At 30.1% G+C, this 18,155-nt stretch overlaps 1 protein-coding gene across 2 annotated transcripts in view; it reads right to left on the bottom strand.

The window, feature by feature from the left end:
- LOC111420014 (frizzled-4-like) overlaps nucleotides 1–18,155 on the bottom strand; it is a 72,007-nt gene that overhangs the window by 12,577 nt on the left and 41,275 nt on the right. For both annotated transcript variants that reach the window (XM_071196059.1, XM_071196058.1), the window contains exon 6: nucleotides 10,212–10,378. In XM_071196059.1, the coding sequence (XP_071052160.1) occupies nucleotides 10,212–10,378 (167 nt within the window). The remainder of the gene's footprint in view (nucleotides 1–10,211; nucleotides 10,379–18,155) is intronic.

Here is an 18,155-nt window from a genome sequence, read left to right as displayed (position 1 = left end):
TAATCGTCGTGAAAAATCCTTTAAAATGAGTCCAAACATGATACGTTTAATTCCAATATTACTCGAGATATAAGCAACTTCCGGTTTGAAATGTCGATATCATTTTGACATATTCTTAATTTTTATAAAATGTCATAATATTTGTCACAAAAGCAAAAAGATAATAAAAAAAAATTAAGGTTGGTATTAATATTTAAAAATTAAATTGTTGCTAACTTCGGGTTTAATGTTTTTTATTCTAACTTTTTTGTTTTTTGAGATAAGTGCGTCATCTTTGGACTCATTTTAAAGGTTTTTTAATGAAGATGACAAATATGTCAAAATTGACGTTGACGTTTCAAACCGGAAGTGATTGTATTTCCATTGATATTAAAGTTAAATATGTCGAGTTTGGACTCATTTTAAAGGATTTTTTATAAAGTTGACAAATATGTCAAAATTAAAAGTTGAAAATTCAAAAAAGTGTCTAACACTAGATTAACTTCAGTTATAAAACTTGTATTATATGATAACTAACTTCACGTTTAAAATGTCAACCTCAATTTTGACATATTTGTAATCTTCATTAAAAAACCTTTAAAATGAGTACAAACACGACATACTTATCTTCAATATTAATGAAGTTACGATCAATTTCCGGTTAAGAATGTCAACGTCAATTTTGACATATTTGTAATCGTCGTGAAAAATCCTTTAAAATGAGCCCAAACATGATACGTTTAATTCCAATATTACTCGAGATACAAGCAACTTCCGGTTTGAAATGTCAATATCATTTTGACATATTCTTAATTTTTATAAAATGTCTTAATATTTGTCACAAAAACAAAAACATAATAAAAAAAAATCAAAAATTTAGGTTGGTATTAATATTTAAAAATTAAATTGCTATCTTCATTGTTGCTAACTTCGGATTTAATTTTTTTTATTCTAACTTTTTTTATTTTTTGAGATAACCGCGTCATGTTTGGACTCGTTTTAAAGGTTTTTTAATGAAGATGACAAATATGTCAAAATTGACGTTGACGTTTCAAACCGGAAGTGATTGTATTTCCATTAATATTAAAGTTAAATATGTCGAGTTTGGACTCATTTTAAAGGATTTTTTATAAACTTGACAAATATGTCAAAATTAAAAGTTGAAAGTTCCAAAAAGTGACTAACACTAGATTAACTTCAGTTATAAAACTTCTATTATATGATAACTAACTTCAGGTTTTAAATGGCAACCTCAATTTTGACATATTTGTAATTTTCATTAAAAATCCTTTAAAATGAGTACACACACGACATACTTATCTTCAATATTAATGAAGTTACGATCAACTTCCGGTTAAGAATGTCAACGTCAATTTTGACATATTTGTAATCGTCGTGAAAAATCCTTTAAAATGAGCCCAAACATGATACGTTTAATTCCAATATTACTCGAGACATAAGCAACTTCCGGTTTGAAATGTCAATATCATTTTGACATATTCTTAATTTTTATAAAATGTCATAATATTTGTCACAAAAGCAAAAAGATAATAAAATAAAAAATTAAGGTTGGTATTAATATTTAAAAATTAAATTACTATCTTCATTGTTGCTAACTTCGGGTTTAATGTTTTTGATTCTAACTTTTTTGTTTTTTGAGATAAGTGCGTCATGTTTGGACTCATTTTAAAGGTTTTTTAATGAAGATGACAAATATGTCGAAATTGACGTTGACGTTTCAAACCGGAAGTGATTGTATTTCCATTAAAATTAAAGTTAAATATGTCGAGTTTGGACTCATTTTAAAGGATTTTTTATGAAGTTGAGAAATATGCCAAAATTAAAAGTTGAAAATTCGAACTTTTTGGTTTATCATTTTTCATTCAAGTCAACATAATAATAGAACTTCGGATTTAGCCGTACGTCTTTAAGACGGCTAAACCCGAATAATTCTAGTTGTAGGTCTAGTGTTAGTTCTAGTGATAGTGTAAAACTAGAACTAACACTAGACGGTGAACTAGAAACATTCGGATTTAGCCCGCACGTCTTTCAGGACGGCTAAACCCGAGTGGTTCTAGTTTTACACTATCACTAGAACTAACACAAGACCTACAACTAGAAAGTTTCGGGTTTAGCCGTGCGTCTGTTCTAGTTTTAATTCAATAAAAATATGCAACATAGTGATATTTTATGCTAACTAGCGCTACCTACCATCCGTCTTAAGAGAGGTACAGCTAAACAGAACGTTTCTAGTTCTAGGTCTAGTATTAGAGTTCTAGTGCTAATATTAGTCTTGTTTTATTTATTTTGTCTATTGACATTTCATCATGGATTGAGAAACTCGATGGGTTCGGAAAATTGTACGATTAAGACGAAATAGCGGTAAAGCACTATGGTTTATCAAAATTGAATGGAGTTGCAAAGAAAATGTCAGTCAAACTAGAAGTTGAAATGATTGGAAAACATTATTAGTACTTTTATTAAATCTACCCTTGTAAACAATAAAAAGATAGATTGTTACCATTGATGTGAAAAGTAGCTGTGTAACGATGCGTGAAGATGTCGTTAGTGACATGGGCTTTTCTTGTTTTGAAACGAAGACCGAATCACTTGTAGGCTATGGAAATGGGATGGGTAAAACCTTTGGGGTTCTTTGCAAGTATAGGTTTAATCAGCGATGTATCAAAAATGCAAAAGTGAAAATACAAAAGGATTGCCAGAAGGTGTTATTAATCGTTGGACATTCATACATGGAACAACCTCACATCTAAATCACAAGTAGAAGTTAATAATAATTAATAGTTAATAATGTAACTGAAAATGAAAAGACTATTTTGCACACAGATACTGAAGCAGTTATCACGAGCAATTATTTGGGACATATTACAGTAGTTGGCAACATAGGAAATCGAGATCTATGTGTAGAAGGCAGCATCTAAGAGAAGAGACAAGCTATCCTAAGATGTCTGATAAAGACCGAGTATGAAGGTAAATCCGTTTTACCAGTGTAAAATATATCCAGTGAAGATCTAATCATTCTAATTCATAATGACGATATCATTATACCATCCACCACCATCGAGGAAGGAATGCATAAGCTATGTATGGTTTTTAAAATACTGCGAGATGCAGGTGTGACACTTAAGCCGGAAAAATGATATTTCTTCATGAAGAAGATCGAATACCTTGGCTATGAGATAACCGAAGCAGGAATACAACCAGGGTCCAGAAAATTTGAGAGCTTAGTCATGTTTCTTATACCCAAAAGGTGTACGAACCTCAAGTAATCATCGATCTACGTAATCACGATACAAAGCTTTAGGCAGAAGTTCACACGGATGTAAGTTCACTAGGAATAGCTGGGTGCTGTTTTAGACTCAACCAGACCCTGCATCATATTTCGTATTTTAGTAGGAAGACGACCCAGGACGAATCTATGCATCATGCGTTCGAGTTGGAAGTTTTGGCAGCAGTGTGCACGTTGGAAAGTTTTTGGAGTGTATCTCATAGCCAGAAGACGTTGAAGTAAAATGATTAGCAACAATGGCGATTTTAATGAAATTGTGAGATTGTTAAATGAGAATTATTACTTCCCTTGGATGAAAGAAGCAGTTACAACCATAGTTTTGCGTTGCGTCAACTGGCTAAAGATTCCATTCCAAAGTATCCACATAGATCATTTGGATACGTTCCAGATGAAAGAAGGTACCAGACAGAAGTATGTTATCGTGGCATTTTGAAAGCTATCGCAGATGTAGATGCAGTGTCAACAATTGAATTCACCAAAGAAGTAATTTGTCATTATGGAAAGCCTGTTATTATTGTAAAGCAAATACAGCATGTTAAAATACGATCAGGCTCTCCTCAAGCCAATGGACAGGTGGAAAAAATTAACAGGATGATCATCTCTTGCTTGACTACAGGTACAAGTACCGTAAGTGGAGAAGATTGAAGTTTGAAGATGTATGAGGTTCAGTGGGCAATAAACAGTGTGACAAAAAGAAATCCTTTAACAATAGAGGTTAGTTAGTTAGAAAGCGAAAATCCCCAAAATTGACGATTATTGTAATTAAAGTCAGATGATAACTCAAAAATTAAAGGTGATGGAGAAAAATAGTTTTAACATAAATTGTTTCTAATGGAGCAAGGAAGCATAATCCATAACCAGATTTAGTTTAGTTATAACCATTCTTTAGTTAGAAGTGAAAATCCCTAAAATATCAAAATTTACGATTTTCGTTATTTTAGTTCAACATAACTCAAAAATTAAACGTGATAGAGAAAAATATTTTTTACAAAAATTGTTTCTAATGAACCATAAATACATAATCCATAACCAGAACCAGCTTAATTATAACCATTAGTTAGTTGGAATTCGAAAGTTCCCAAAATGTCAAAAATTATGATTTTTGTTATTTATTAAAGTCGATGATAACTCAAAAATTAACGGTGATGGAGAAAAATGTTTTTTACAAAAATTGTTTCTAATGAAGCATAAATTCATAATCCATAATCAGAACGAGCTTAATTGTTACCATTTGTTAGTTAGAAAGCGAAAATCCCCAAAATGTCCAAAATTATGACTTTTATTATTAAAGTCGATGATAACTCAAAAATTAAAGATGATGGAGAAAAATAGTTTTGACATAAATTGTTTTTAATGAAGCAAGGAAGCATAATCCATAACCAGATTTAGTTTAGTTATAACCAATTTTTATTTTGAAAGTGAAAATCCCTAAAATATCAAAATTTACGATTTTCGTTATTTTAGTTCAACATAACTCAAAAATTAAACGTGATAGAGATAAATATTTTATACAAAAATTGTTTCTAATGAACTATAAATACATAATCCATAACCAGAATCAGCTTAATTATAACCATTAGTTAGTTGGAATTTGAAAGTTCCCAAAATGTCAAAAATTATGATTTTTGTTATTTATTAAAGTCGATGATAACTCAAAAATTAATGGTGATGGAGAAAAATGTTTTTTACAAAAATTGTATCTAATGAAACATAAATTCATAATCCATAATCAGAATTAGCTTAATTGTTACCATTTGTTAGTTAGAAAGCGAAAATCCCCAAAATGTTCAAAATTATAACTTTTATTATTAAAGTCAATGATAACTCAAAAATTAAAGGTGATTGAGAAAAATAGTTTTAACATAAATTGTTTTTAATGAAGCAAGGAAGCATAATCCATAATCAGATTTAGTTTAGTTATAACCATTCTTTAGTTAGAAAGTGAAAATCCCTAAAATATCAATATTTACGATTTTCGTTATTTTAATTCAACATAACTCAAAAATTAAACGTGATAGAGAAAAATATTTTTTACAAAAATTGTTTCTAATGAACCATAAATACATAATCCATAACCAGAATCAGCTTAATTATAACCATTTGTTAGTTGGAATTCGAAAGTTCCCAAAATGTCAAAAATTATGATTTTTGTTATTTATTAAAGTCGATGATAACTCAAAAATTAACGGTGATGGAGAAAAATGTTTTTTATAAAAATTGTTTCTAATGAAGCATAAATTCATAATCCATAATCAGAACGAGCTTAATTGTTACCATTTGTTAGTTAGAAAGCGAAAATCCCCAAAATGTCCAAAATTATGACTTTTATTATTAAAGTCGATGATATCTCAAAAATTAAAAGTGATGGAGAAAAATAGTTTTAATATAAATTGTTTTTAATGAAGCAAGGAAGCATAATCCATAACCAGATTTAGTTTAGGTATAACCATTCTTTAGTTAGAAAGTGAAAATCCCTAAAATATCAAAATTTACGATTTTCGTTATTTTAGTTCAACATAACTCAAAAATTAAACGTGATAGAGAAAAATATTTTTTACAAAAATTGTTTCTAATGAACCATAAATACATAATCCATAACCAGAATCAGCTTAATTATAACCATTTGTTAGTTGGAATTCGAAAGTTCCCAAAATGTCAAAAATTATGATTTTTGTTATTTATTAAAGTCGATGATAACTCAAAAATTCTGGGTGATGGAGAAAAATGTTTTTTACAAAAATTGTTTCTAATGAAACATAAATTCATAATCCATAATCAGAATTAGCTTAATTGTTACCATTTGTTAGTTAGAAAGCGAAAATCCCCAAAATGTCCAAAATTATAACTTTTATTATTAAAGTCAATGATAACTCAAAAATTAAAGGTGATGGAGAAAAATAGTTTTGACATAAATTGTTTTTAATGAAGCAAGGAAGCATAATCCATAACCAGATTTAGTTCAGTTATAAAACCATTCTTTAGTTAGAAAGTGAAAATCCCTAAAATATCAAAATTTACTATTTTCGTTATTTTAATTCAATATAACTCAAAAATTAAACGTGATAGAGAAAAATATCTTTTACAAAAATTGTTTCTAATGAACCATAAATACATAATCCATAACCAGAACCAGCTTAATTATAACCATTTGTTAGTTGGAATTCGAAAGTTCCCAAAATGTCAAAAATTATGATTTTTGTTATTTATTAAAGTCGATGATAACTCAAAAATTAACGGTGGAGAAAAATGTTTTTTACAAAAATTGTTTCTAATGAAGCATAAATTCATAATCCATAATCAGAACGAGCTTAATTGTTACCATTTGTTAGTTAGAAAGCGAAAATCCCCAAAATGTCCAAAATTATGACTTTTATTATTAAAGTCGATGATAACTCAAAAATTAAAGGTGATGAAGAAAAATAGTTTTAACATAAATTGTTTTTAATGAAGCAAGGAAGCATAATCCATAACCAGATTTAGTTTAGTTATAATTAACATTCTTTAGTTAGAAAGTGAAAATCCCTAAAATATCAAAATTTACGATTTTCGTTATTTTAGTTCAACATAACTCAAAAATTAAACGTGATAGAGATAAATATTTTATACAAAAATTGTTTCTAATGAACTATAAATACATAATCCATAACCAGAACCAGCTTAATTATAACCATTTGTTAGTTGGAATTCGAAAGTTCCCAAAATGTCAAAAATTATGATTTTTGTTATTTATTAAAGTCGATGATAACTCAAAAATTAACGGTGATGGAGAAAAATGTTTTTTATAAAAATTGTTTCTAATGAAGCATAAATTCATAATCCATAATCAGAACGAGCTTAATTGTTACCATTTGTTAGTTAGAAAGCGAAAATCCCCAAAATATACAAAATTATAACTTTTATTATTAAAGTCGATGATAACTCAAAAATTAAAAGTGATGGAGAAAAATAGTTTTGGCATAAATTGTTTTTAATGAAGCAAGGAAGCATAATCCATAACCAGATTTAGTTTAGTTATAACCATTCTTTAGTTAGAAAGTGAAAATCCCTAAAATATCAATATTTACGATTTTCGTTATTTTAATTCAACATAACTCAAAAATTAAACGTGATAGAGAAAAATATTTTTTACAAAAATTGTTTCTAATGAACCATAAATACATAATCCATAACCAGAATCAGCTTAATTATAACCATTTGTTAGTTGGAATTCGAAAGTTCCCAAAATGTCAAAAATTATGATTTTTGTTATTTATTAAAGTCGATGATAACTCAAAAATTAACGGTGATGGAGAAAAATGTTTTTTACAAAAATTGTTTCTAATGAAGCATAAATTCATAATCCATAATCAGAACGAGCTTAATTGTTACCATTTGTTAGTTAGAAAGCGAAAATCCCCAAAATATACAAAATTATAACTTTTATTATTAAAGTCGATGATAACTCAAAAATTAAAGGTGATGAAGAAAAATAGTTTTAACATAAATTGTTTTTAATGAAGCAAGGAAGCATAATCCATAACCAGATTTAGTTTAGTTATAACCATTCTTTAGTTAGAAAGTGAAAATCCCTAAAATATCAAAATTTACGATTTTCGTTATTTTAATTCAATATAACTCAAAAATTAAACGTGATAGAGAAAAATATCTTTTACAAAAATTGTTTCTAATGAACCATAAATACATAATCCATAATCAGAACTAGCTTAATTGTTACCATTTGTTAGTTAGAAAGCGAAAATCCCCAAAATGTCCAAAATTATGACTTTTATTATTAAAGTCGATGATAATTCAAAAATTAAAGGTGATGGAGAAAAATAGTTTTAATATAAATTGTTTCTAATGAAGGAAAGAAGCATAATCCATAACCAGATTTAGTTTACTTTTTAGTTAGAAAGTGAAAATCCCCAAAATATCAAAATTGACGATTTTTGTTATTAAAGTCCATCAAATATCAAAAACTAAACGCGATTGAGAAAAGTATTTTGCACAAAAATTGTTTCTAATGAAGCATAAAATTTCAAGATAGGTGATCTAGTTTTAGTACGTAGTGATGCCCCGTCAACAGGAACCAGTCGAAAGCTAGAACCGATGTACACAGGCCCATATAAAGTTGTGAAATCACTAGATAATGACAGATACGTAATTAAAGACATTGAGGAAGTGCAATCTTCATCGACAACACCCGATTTTGAAACAACAAAGAGCGATGATACTGAGAGCTGTAGTGAACTAACTTTTTAGCCGACTAAATACAAAGAAAAAATTGATGAAACTGATGAAATCGAAATAAATAATCAAACCGCTTTGTGTAATTTCCAATGAAGTGCTTGCTAACGACAGCTTAAAACCATCACTTGAAACACAAACATCCAAGAAAAACTTGTCAAGTATTTTAGATGACAATTGGCTGATAGAAAGAGTAGTGTATCTTCTTTATTGTCAGCTTCAACGGAAGATAGTAAAATGGCGCTCGAGGCATTATTTCGAGTAAACTATAGAATTGCAAAATCTGGACAGGCACATACAATTGCAAAAAATTTAATTGGACCATGTGCAAGAGATATTACAAAGTGTATGCTTGGAGAAAAGGCATAAAAAAAAATTGACCTAGTTTCTTTATCAATAATACAGAATGAGCTTTTAAAAAGAATTAAATTGAATTATTTTGCGACCTAGCTTGACGAGTCGACCGTTTAAGAATTCCATTCAGGAAGATGTGCTTTTTGCAAAACCTTTAAAAACTTATACAACGGGAGAAGCAATATTTGATAGTTTTATTATGTGGCTGACAGATGGTGCAAAATCAATGATAGGAAAATATTCTGGTTTTGTAATCTGGTTTCTGGTAATGGTTTATGTAATCTACCCATTCTCGTCTATTTCATGCGCTTTATGAAGACCTTCACGTTTTTCTATATCTCACGGAAATTAGATGGCTTTTCCCGCGACAAAATTTTGACAAGCTTGTTTGAATTAATATAGCATTTCTTACTGAACCAAACATTTCATTAAAAAAAATAGTATAATGGTATATACATATAGTAGTACATATAATGTATGAAATTAGGTGTTTATCCATGCTAAAAAAGTTTAGACTTTTGGCTCAGTATTGGAAATGAATATGCTATTTTGTCAGAAAAAGCTATCAAAGTTTTATTACCTTTTTGCACAACATATCTATGTGAGAAAGGATTTTCCACATATATTATACTTACTTGAAAGATAAATACAGAAGCCGATTAAATGGAGGAGAACCTAATTTAAGACTAAAACTGTCACGATATTGAGTCTAACTTTGACTTTTTGTGTTCTAACAAACTATCTCATTAAGAGTGTTGTGTCAATTTTGTGTTTTGATTTTCTTGTATCTATTATTTTAGTCTTTATTAATGTAAAGTTTGTTTTGGTTTTTTACGATTATGTACAGTGTGTTAATTAATTATCGTACCCGACGTCATCATTGCAAGTATGCAACCAATATCACATCACTACGTAAATCGCGTATTATAAAATAAATACTGTGATATTGGTTGCATACTTTTCACTTCATTAAAATATTAAAGTTAGATTGACTATTAAGATGATACCAATTATTTAAGACCATAACAATAAAAAGAAGTTATTTCTAAATAAAACATAAAAAGCTACCTTGTCAGAGAGATTATGAAGTTGTTACGAGACGAGATTCGTCCGGAATCTGAACCTTGTAGCCGGAACCTTAATTACACTCGAATCGGAGGCGTTTAACGCGTTCTTTAAATTCAACCCGACACCGATCTTAATGGGGAATGTTTTTGAGGAATTTTCGCAAATAAAAAATGTTGTTTGATGATTAATTATCAATTCATTACAACTTTAGCGACACCAAGTTAACCCCTCATTTTATTTTACGTGTTATTAAACTAATTAAACACTTAAAACTTACCAGTTAATTCGTCCGTATCAATTTCTCTTTTAACTAAGGCTCCTACAGTTTGAATCGCGGGGAATCCCCAAGCGGCGATGTGGAGGCAAGATCCTAAATTTCGAAGCTTTTCCGATGGCCAGGAAAGTCCAGCTTTGGCAACCCACCAAGCACATAAAGCCACCCACCTTAAATCAAAAAAAGAAGTTTTAATAAAATTGTTTAGTCTAAAACACGTTCAATAAAAGAACAAGATTTTGTTTAAGTGAAAATAGCTGATGTTAGCGTCGCGACGCTGGATTGAAATAAATATTTACAAGGAGAGAAAATAAATAAAACCCACGGGGTTTGAATTGAAACGACGTAGAGGTTGAAGCCAGCGCCGCTTTAGGGCCATGTGGTAACCTCGTGTCAGCGTTCTGCAGTACAACAAACAAGGAGTGTTGTACAGGACAGGATTATAAAAATTTATAACGAAATAAAAGAACAGAAATCGTATCCTCGAAGTAAGTATTTAATTTCAACTTCCTACTTTTAATATTAAGTTACAATCTGATACTTTTATAACGAGAAAACATAATGAGAACGAGACGAAATAAAAATGTTGACGTTCTTATTCAAATTCTGAACACGCGATGTCGCCCCCTTCTTTTTCCTTTCGGAATGCGGTGCTCCTTCGTGTTCGTTCTGCGAAACGCGTTTTATTCGAGAGGGTTTCGCGATACGATTTCAAAGGAATCGAGCCGCGCATTCGAAAACCGCACCGAAAAGAGTTTTGTCCCGAAACAAAGGCGTATTTAAATTAGGCGAAGATTTATTACCGAAACGACTCCTCTTTAAGTTTTGACTATAAACGAGGTATGATTCAAAAAGCTCGACTCATATTACTACTCAATATTTCATATTAAAAGTATTTTCTCACTTTTAAGTATTACATTTTGATTATTCAGGTGATTTTTTTTTAATGGTATTTGGCGATGAAATTTTTTTTAAGTTGCTTGTTAACAACTGTAAAGAATCTTTCTGAAGCGATCTTGAGGACCGCAGCGGGGGGCCCGGGGCCGAAACCGCCGCCGCCGCCTCTACCTGCCTCGTTCTTCCCCTTAACGAGATCGGATCGGCTTTTGTGAGGCAGAGTTAAGCCGGCGACCGGACTCCGTCTGGAAAGAGCTTTACCTCCTTTCTCTCTCCTCACACCATCATGTAAAAAGGAAGAATGCAGAGCCGGAATTAACATATTCTGAATATTATAGAAAATTTTTATTTAGATTTCTATTTATTATATGGTGTGTCCACAAAGTAGTGGAACTTCTAGCTTTCCCATAAAGGATCTTGTTAATGCTGTTATTAAATAAGTCATAATCAAATATACTTCGATTGCCGTAGATCGGCAGTACTATAGAATAATCCTTCTTTTATACATTTCTGAGCCATCTTGAATGTGCGTACCAGACTTTGTCCCATGATGTTCCCAAAAAATGTTGCAATGTTTTTTCGGCTACCACGACTCGCAATCTTTTTTTTGGTTTCAGTTGTTGTAGTTAGATCTCTGTGTTCACAAAATTCTTAGCATTCTGTGCCAGCAAACCATCTCCATGGAATCGATTTTCTTTTTGTCCGTTGTCGTTCTCAACTCAGAGACTCTTGATGATGCAACTCTAGACGTAAAATTACAAAGATTCGGGTTTAACCGTGCGTCTTTTGAGCAACCTGGATTGGTATAAAGTAGTTATTAATCAAATAGACAAGTATTAAACGATGCTCAATCAGTTTGCAATGATTTTTAAGAACATGGACCCAATTTTGGAAAATGTTGGTGCAGTTTTTAATTGTTCTGAGCAATCTGGACTTGCTCTAAAATAGTTGTTATACATTTAGACAAGTTTTTAATGACCATTAACTAGTTTTCTGTCATTTTGAGCAACATGGATTGTTTAAAAACTAGTTGTTAATCATTTAGACAAGTATAAAATTATGCTCAACCAATTTTCAATGATTTTGAATAACATGAGATGGCTATAAACTTATTTCCAATCATTTAGAACAATTTTGCTACGTCATAAACTAATTTTGGACAATGTTGGTGCAGTTTTCAGTCATTCTGAGCAACCTGGACTTACTATAAAGTAAGTCTTATATATTTAGACAACTATCAACTAATTTTTAGTCGCTTTGAGCAACATGGATTGATTAAAAACTAGTTGTTAATGATTTAGACAAGTATAAAATTATGCTCAACCAGTTTTCAATGATTTTGAATAACATGAGATGGCTAGTAACTTATTTCCAATCATTTTGAACAATATTGTTACCCTATAAACCGATTTTAGACAATGTTGGTACAGTTTTCAGTGGTTCTGAGCAACTTGGACTTACTATAAACTAGTTCTTATACATTTAGACAAGTTTTTAATGACTATCAACTAATTTTTAGTTATTTTGAACAACATGGGATGGCTATGAACCTATTTCGAAACATTTTGAACAATTTTGCTACCTTACAAGCCAATTTTGGAGAATGTTGGTGCAGTGTTCAGTCATTTTGAGCAACCTGGACCAGCTATAAACTAGTCCTTATACATTTAGAAAAGTTTCGAATGACTATTAACTAATTCTTAGTCATTTTGAGCAATATAGATTGTTTAAAAACTAGTTGTTAATGATTTAGACAAGTATAAAATTATGCTCAGCCAGTTTTCTATGATTTTGAACAACATGAGATGGCTATGAACCTGTCTCGAAACATTTTGAACAATTTTGCTACCCTATAAACCAATTTTGGACAATGTTAGTGCAGTTTTCAGTCGATCTGAGCAACCTGGCCTTGCTATAAACTAGTCCTTATAGATTTAGACAAGTTTTTAATGACTATTAACAAATTTTTAGTCATTTTGAGCAACATGGATTGTTTAAAAACTAGTTGTTAATGATTTAGACAAGTATAAAATTATGCTCAACCTGTTATCAACTATTTTGAACAACATGAGATGACTATGAAATAATTTTGAAACATTTTGAACAATTTTGCTACCTTATAAACCAATCTTGGACAATGTTAGTGCAGTTTTCAGTCGTTCTGAGCAACCTGGCCTTGCTATAAACTAGTCCTTATATATTTAGACAAGTTTTTAATGACTATTAACAAATTTATAGTCATTTTGAGCAACATGGTTTAATTAAAAACTAGTTGTTAATCATTTAGACAAGCATAAAATTATGCTCAAACAGTTTTCAATGATTTTGAACAACATGAGATGGCTATGAATTTATTTCAAAACATTTGGAATAATTTTGCTACCTTACAAACCAATTTTAGACAATATTGGTGCAATTTTCAATCATTCTTGAGTAACCTAGACTTGCTATAAACTAGTCCTTATACATTTAGACAAGTTTTTAATCATTTCGAGCAACATGGATTGTCTAAAAACTAGTTCTTAATCATTTAGACAAGTATAAATTATGCTCAATCTTATGATTTTCGTAAAGATCAGAAAAATTTAACCTAATTTGATATATCACACCCTATATCTATCATAAAATGCACTCTTAAAAGCATAGATGACACAATTTTTTAGTGTTTTGTTTTCGGCCATCTTGTTTTTATAAAAATCGAGATATCTGCGGTATTATTACACCTAGATATGTCGAGTTTGGACTCATTTTAGATAATTTTTAATTATCTACAGTAATATTTACGAATCATTAATTTTCGGCCATCTTGGATTTTATCAAAACTGTCAAAAATCAAAATACTTCGGATAGTTTTATAGCTAAATACATCGTGTTTAGATCCACTTCAAAGGATTGTTCATGAACATAAAAAATATTCAATTTTAGTTTTAATTAAAGGAACAACATTTCATAAATTTTTCATAAACATCAAAAAGAATAAGATTTTCATAAAGATCAGAAAAGTTTAACCTAATTTGATATATCACACCCTATATCTATCAAAAAAATCACTCTTAAAAGCATAGATGACACAATTTTTTAGTGTTTTGTTTTCGGCCATCTTGTTTTTATAAAAATCGAGATATCTGCGGTATTATTACGCCTAGATATGTCGAGTTTGGACTCGTTTTAGATAGTTTTTAATTATCTACAGTAATATTTACGAATCATTAATTTTCGGCCATCTTGGATTTTATCAAAACTGTCAAAAATCAAAATACCTCGGATAGTTTTATAGCTAAATACATCGTGTTTAGATCCACTTCAAAGGATTGTTCGTGAACATAAAAAATATTCAATTTTAGTTTTAATTAAAGGAACAACATTTCATAAATTTTTCATAAATATCAAAAAGAAGAAGATTTTCATAAAAATCAGAAAAATTTAACCTAATTTGATATATCACATCCTATATCTTTCATAAAATTCACTCTTGAAAGCATAGATGACACAATTTTTTAGTGTTTTGTTTTCGGCCATCTTGTTTTTATAAAAATCTAGATATCTGCGGTATTATTACGCCTAGATATGTCGAGTTTGGACTCATTTTACATAATTTTTAATTATCTACAGTAATATTTACGAATCATTAATTTTCCGCCATCTTGGATTTTACCAAAACTGTCAAAAGTCAAAATACCTCAGACAGTTTTATAGCAAAATACGTCGTGTTTAGATCCACTTCAAAGGATTATTCATAAACATAAAAAATATTCAATTTTTGTTTTAATTAAAAGAGCAACATTTCTTAAATTTTTCATAAACATCAAAAAGAATAAGATTTTCGTAAAGATCAGAAAAATTTAACCTAATTTGATATATCACACCCTATATCTTTCATAAAATTCACTCTTAAGAGCATAGATGACACGATTTCTTAGTGTTTTGTTTTCGGCCATCTTGTTTTTATAAAAATCGAGATATCTGCGGTATTATTACGCCTAGATATGTCGAGTTTGGACTCATTTTTCATATTTTTTAATTATCTATCACAATATTTATGTACCATTTGTTTTCGGACATATTCAATTTTATAAAAAATCTAAAAATCGAAATATCTCGGAAATTTGAATTGCAAAGTAGGCGTTTGGATTCGTTTTTATTCAATCAATTATATTGTTGCATATTTTTCATTGAACTAAAACTAGAAGCTAACTAGCTTTAGGTCTTAATCTTGTTGGAAAATCCAGTTGTTTCCAAAACCTGCCTTATATTTTCCATAAACATATTATTTTGAATGTGAGTCGTGATTGATAAGTTCCTGCTACCAATTTATCTTTCGAGGTATGTTTAATGGAGAGAAAATCCAAAAGTGGCAGATATGCTAGGAACTTGATACTTATTAAATAACAGTTTGAAGTTTCAAAGCATCAAAACTTTTTTTATAAAAAAAAGGCAGATAAAATCTTTTTAAATCCTTTTTCACCACTAAGGCTATTTATTTTGGTAAAGCACGTCGCGTTTGCAATACAATGGATGAAATATGCGTAAAAATGCACAGTTCTCGACTTATATGGTGCGCCAGGAGAACTGGTTCGACGATGCAGTCTTACAGCCTCGAAAAGGACCTTTTCTATCTACCGATCTACGCGCGATTGTTCTCCGAAGGGGACAATAGGACCTCGAGATTTACGCAGACCCTTACCGTTTATGCAAATCTAAACCCTCGTCGTCGTCGTCGTCTTCGCCGTTTGTTTTAACGAAAACAAGAGGACCGCAAAACAATGCACGTCTAGTTTTTTTCTCCCCCATTTCTTTTTATGCCAACTTGCACGTTTTGCATATGTCGCCTTTAACGAGCCATGAAACCGACTATTTATGTTCTTTGCGTTACCAACGTTAGAATTCTTTTAAACTCCGTTTTCTTTCTTATTTTGGTCTAACCCGAGTTTAATCAAACAACTCATTCCGGCGTGTGTTTGTGTGTACATTTACTGTTTGATTATTTGCGTTTCGTGATTGGCAAATGTGTGCAAAAGCAAACGACCGCGTCTCCCTACAGTTTATTTGCCTTGGTGGTTACGACCATGTCTTTCCTCGAACGCGTGTACACAAACCGGATTTTAGCGATGCCAACAAGAATGAAATTGTTTATAAACAATTGCCACCGTTTCAAATCATGTAATGTCTAAAGATAGAGAGGAATCGTTTTTGTTTTTGTACTTTTTTTAGAGTACTGTTGATTTGGATTCATTTTAAATCATTTGTATCATTAAGATTAAATTACCGAACATTTTCATGGAAGTGGAAGCACCCCATCACTTGAATTAACACTAGACATAGAACTAGAAACATTCGAATTTAGCCGTCTCCGAATATTCTAATGCTAGAATCATTTGGGAATGATTCTAGTTCTAGGTATAGTGTTAGCAGTATATTAATGCCGGTTCTGGATCAGGAGTGGCTCCATGTGACGTCACGCTCCAATGTTATAAGTATAGGGAAAGTGACCAACTTAAATCTGGGGGGGCAAAAAGTTACTAGATTTAGGTTGGTATTGGAAAAGACTTGACTTGACTTTTTTAAAAAAGTAACTAGAAAAAGTACGTAAGAATCAAAAATAATTTTAGTTCCATGAAAAATATTCTTGAATAAAAACTAAAACTGGACCTAACACTAGCATTAGAACTAACACTAGACCAAGAAGCAGAAACTAATGCCGATATTAATAATATATTCTTAATCTTTATGAAAAATCCTTTACAATGAATCCAAACAATTAAATTTTTTATAAAATTCAAGATCGCCAAAAACAAATGGTACATAAATATTGTGATAAATAATTAAAAAATATGTAAAACGAGTCCAAACTCGACATATCTAGGCGTAATAATACCGCAGATATCTATATTTTTATAAAAACAAGATGGCCGAAAACAAAACACTAAAAAATGGTGTCATCTATGCTTTCAAGAGTGATTTTTTTGATAGATATTGGGTGTGATACATCAAATTAGGTTTAATTTTTCTGATCTTTACGAAAATCTTATTCTTTTTGATGTTTATGAAAAATTTAATGAATGTTATTCTTTTAATTATAACAAAAATTGAATATTTTTATGTTCATGAACAATCTTTTGAAGAGTGGATCTAAACACGACGTATTTTGCTATAAAACTCTCCAAGGTGTTTAGATTTTGACAGTTTTGGTAAAATTCAAGATGGCTGAAAATTAATGATTCGTAAATATTACTGTAGATAATTAAAAATTATGTAAAATGAGTCCAAACTCGACATATCTAGGTGTAATAATACCGGAGATATTTAGATTTTTATGAAAACAGGATGGCCGAAAACAAAACACTAAAAAATTGTGTCAACTATGGTTTTAAGAGTGAATTTTATGATAGATATAGAGTGTGATACATCAAATTAGGTTTAATTTTTCTGATCTTTACGAAAATCTTATTCTTTTTGATGTGTATGAAAAATTTAATAAATATTGAGCTGTTAATTAAAACAAAAATTGAATATTTTTTATGTTCATGAACAATCTTTTGAAGAGTGGATCTAAACACGACGTATTTTGCTATAAAACTCACCGAGGTGTTTAGATTTTGACAGTTTTGGTAAAATACAAGATGGCTGAAAATTAATGATGCGTAAATATTACAGTAGATAATTCAAAATGATGTAAAATGAGTCCAAACTCGACATATCTAGGTATAATAATACCGCAGATATCTAGATTTTTATAAAAACAAGATGGCCGAAAACAAAACACTAAGAAATTGTGTCATTTATGCTTTAAAGAGTAAATTTTGTGAGAAATATAAGGTGTGATATATCAAATTAGGTTAAAATTTTCTGATCTTTATGAAAATCTTATTCTTTTTAATGTTTATGAAAAATTTATGAAATGTTGTTCTTTTAGTTATAACAAAAATTGAATATTTTTTATGTTCATGAACAATCTTTTGAAGAGTGGATCTAAACACGACGTATTTTGCTATAAAACTGTCAGAGGTGTTTTGATTTTGACAGTTTTGGTAAATCCAAGATGGCCGAAAA

Source organism: Onthophagus taurus, chromosome 5 (genome assembly GCF_036711975.1).
Source record: "Onthophagus taurus isolate NC chromosome 5, IU_Otau_3.0, whole genome shotgun sequence".
NCBI classification, from domain to species: Eukaryota; Metazoa; Arthropoda; class Insecta; order Coleoptera; family Scarabaeidae; genus Onthophagus; species Onthophagus taurus.
Note: the sequence above shows the minus strand (reverse complement) of the source record. Positions and strands in the feature narration are given on the sequence as shown.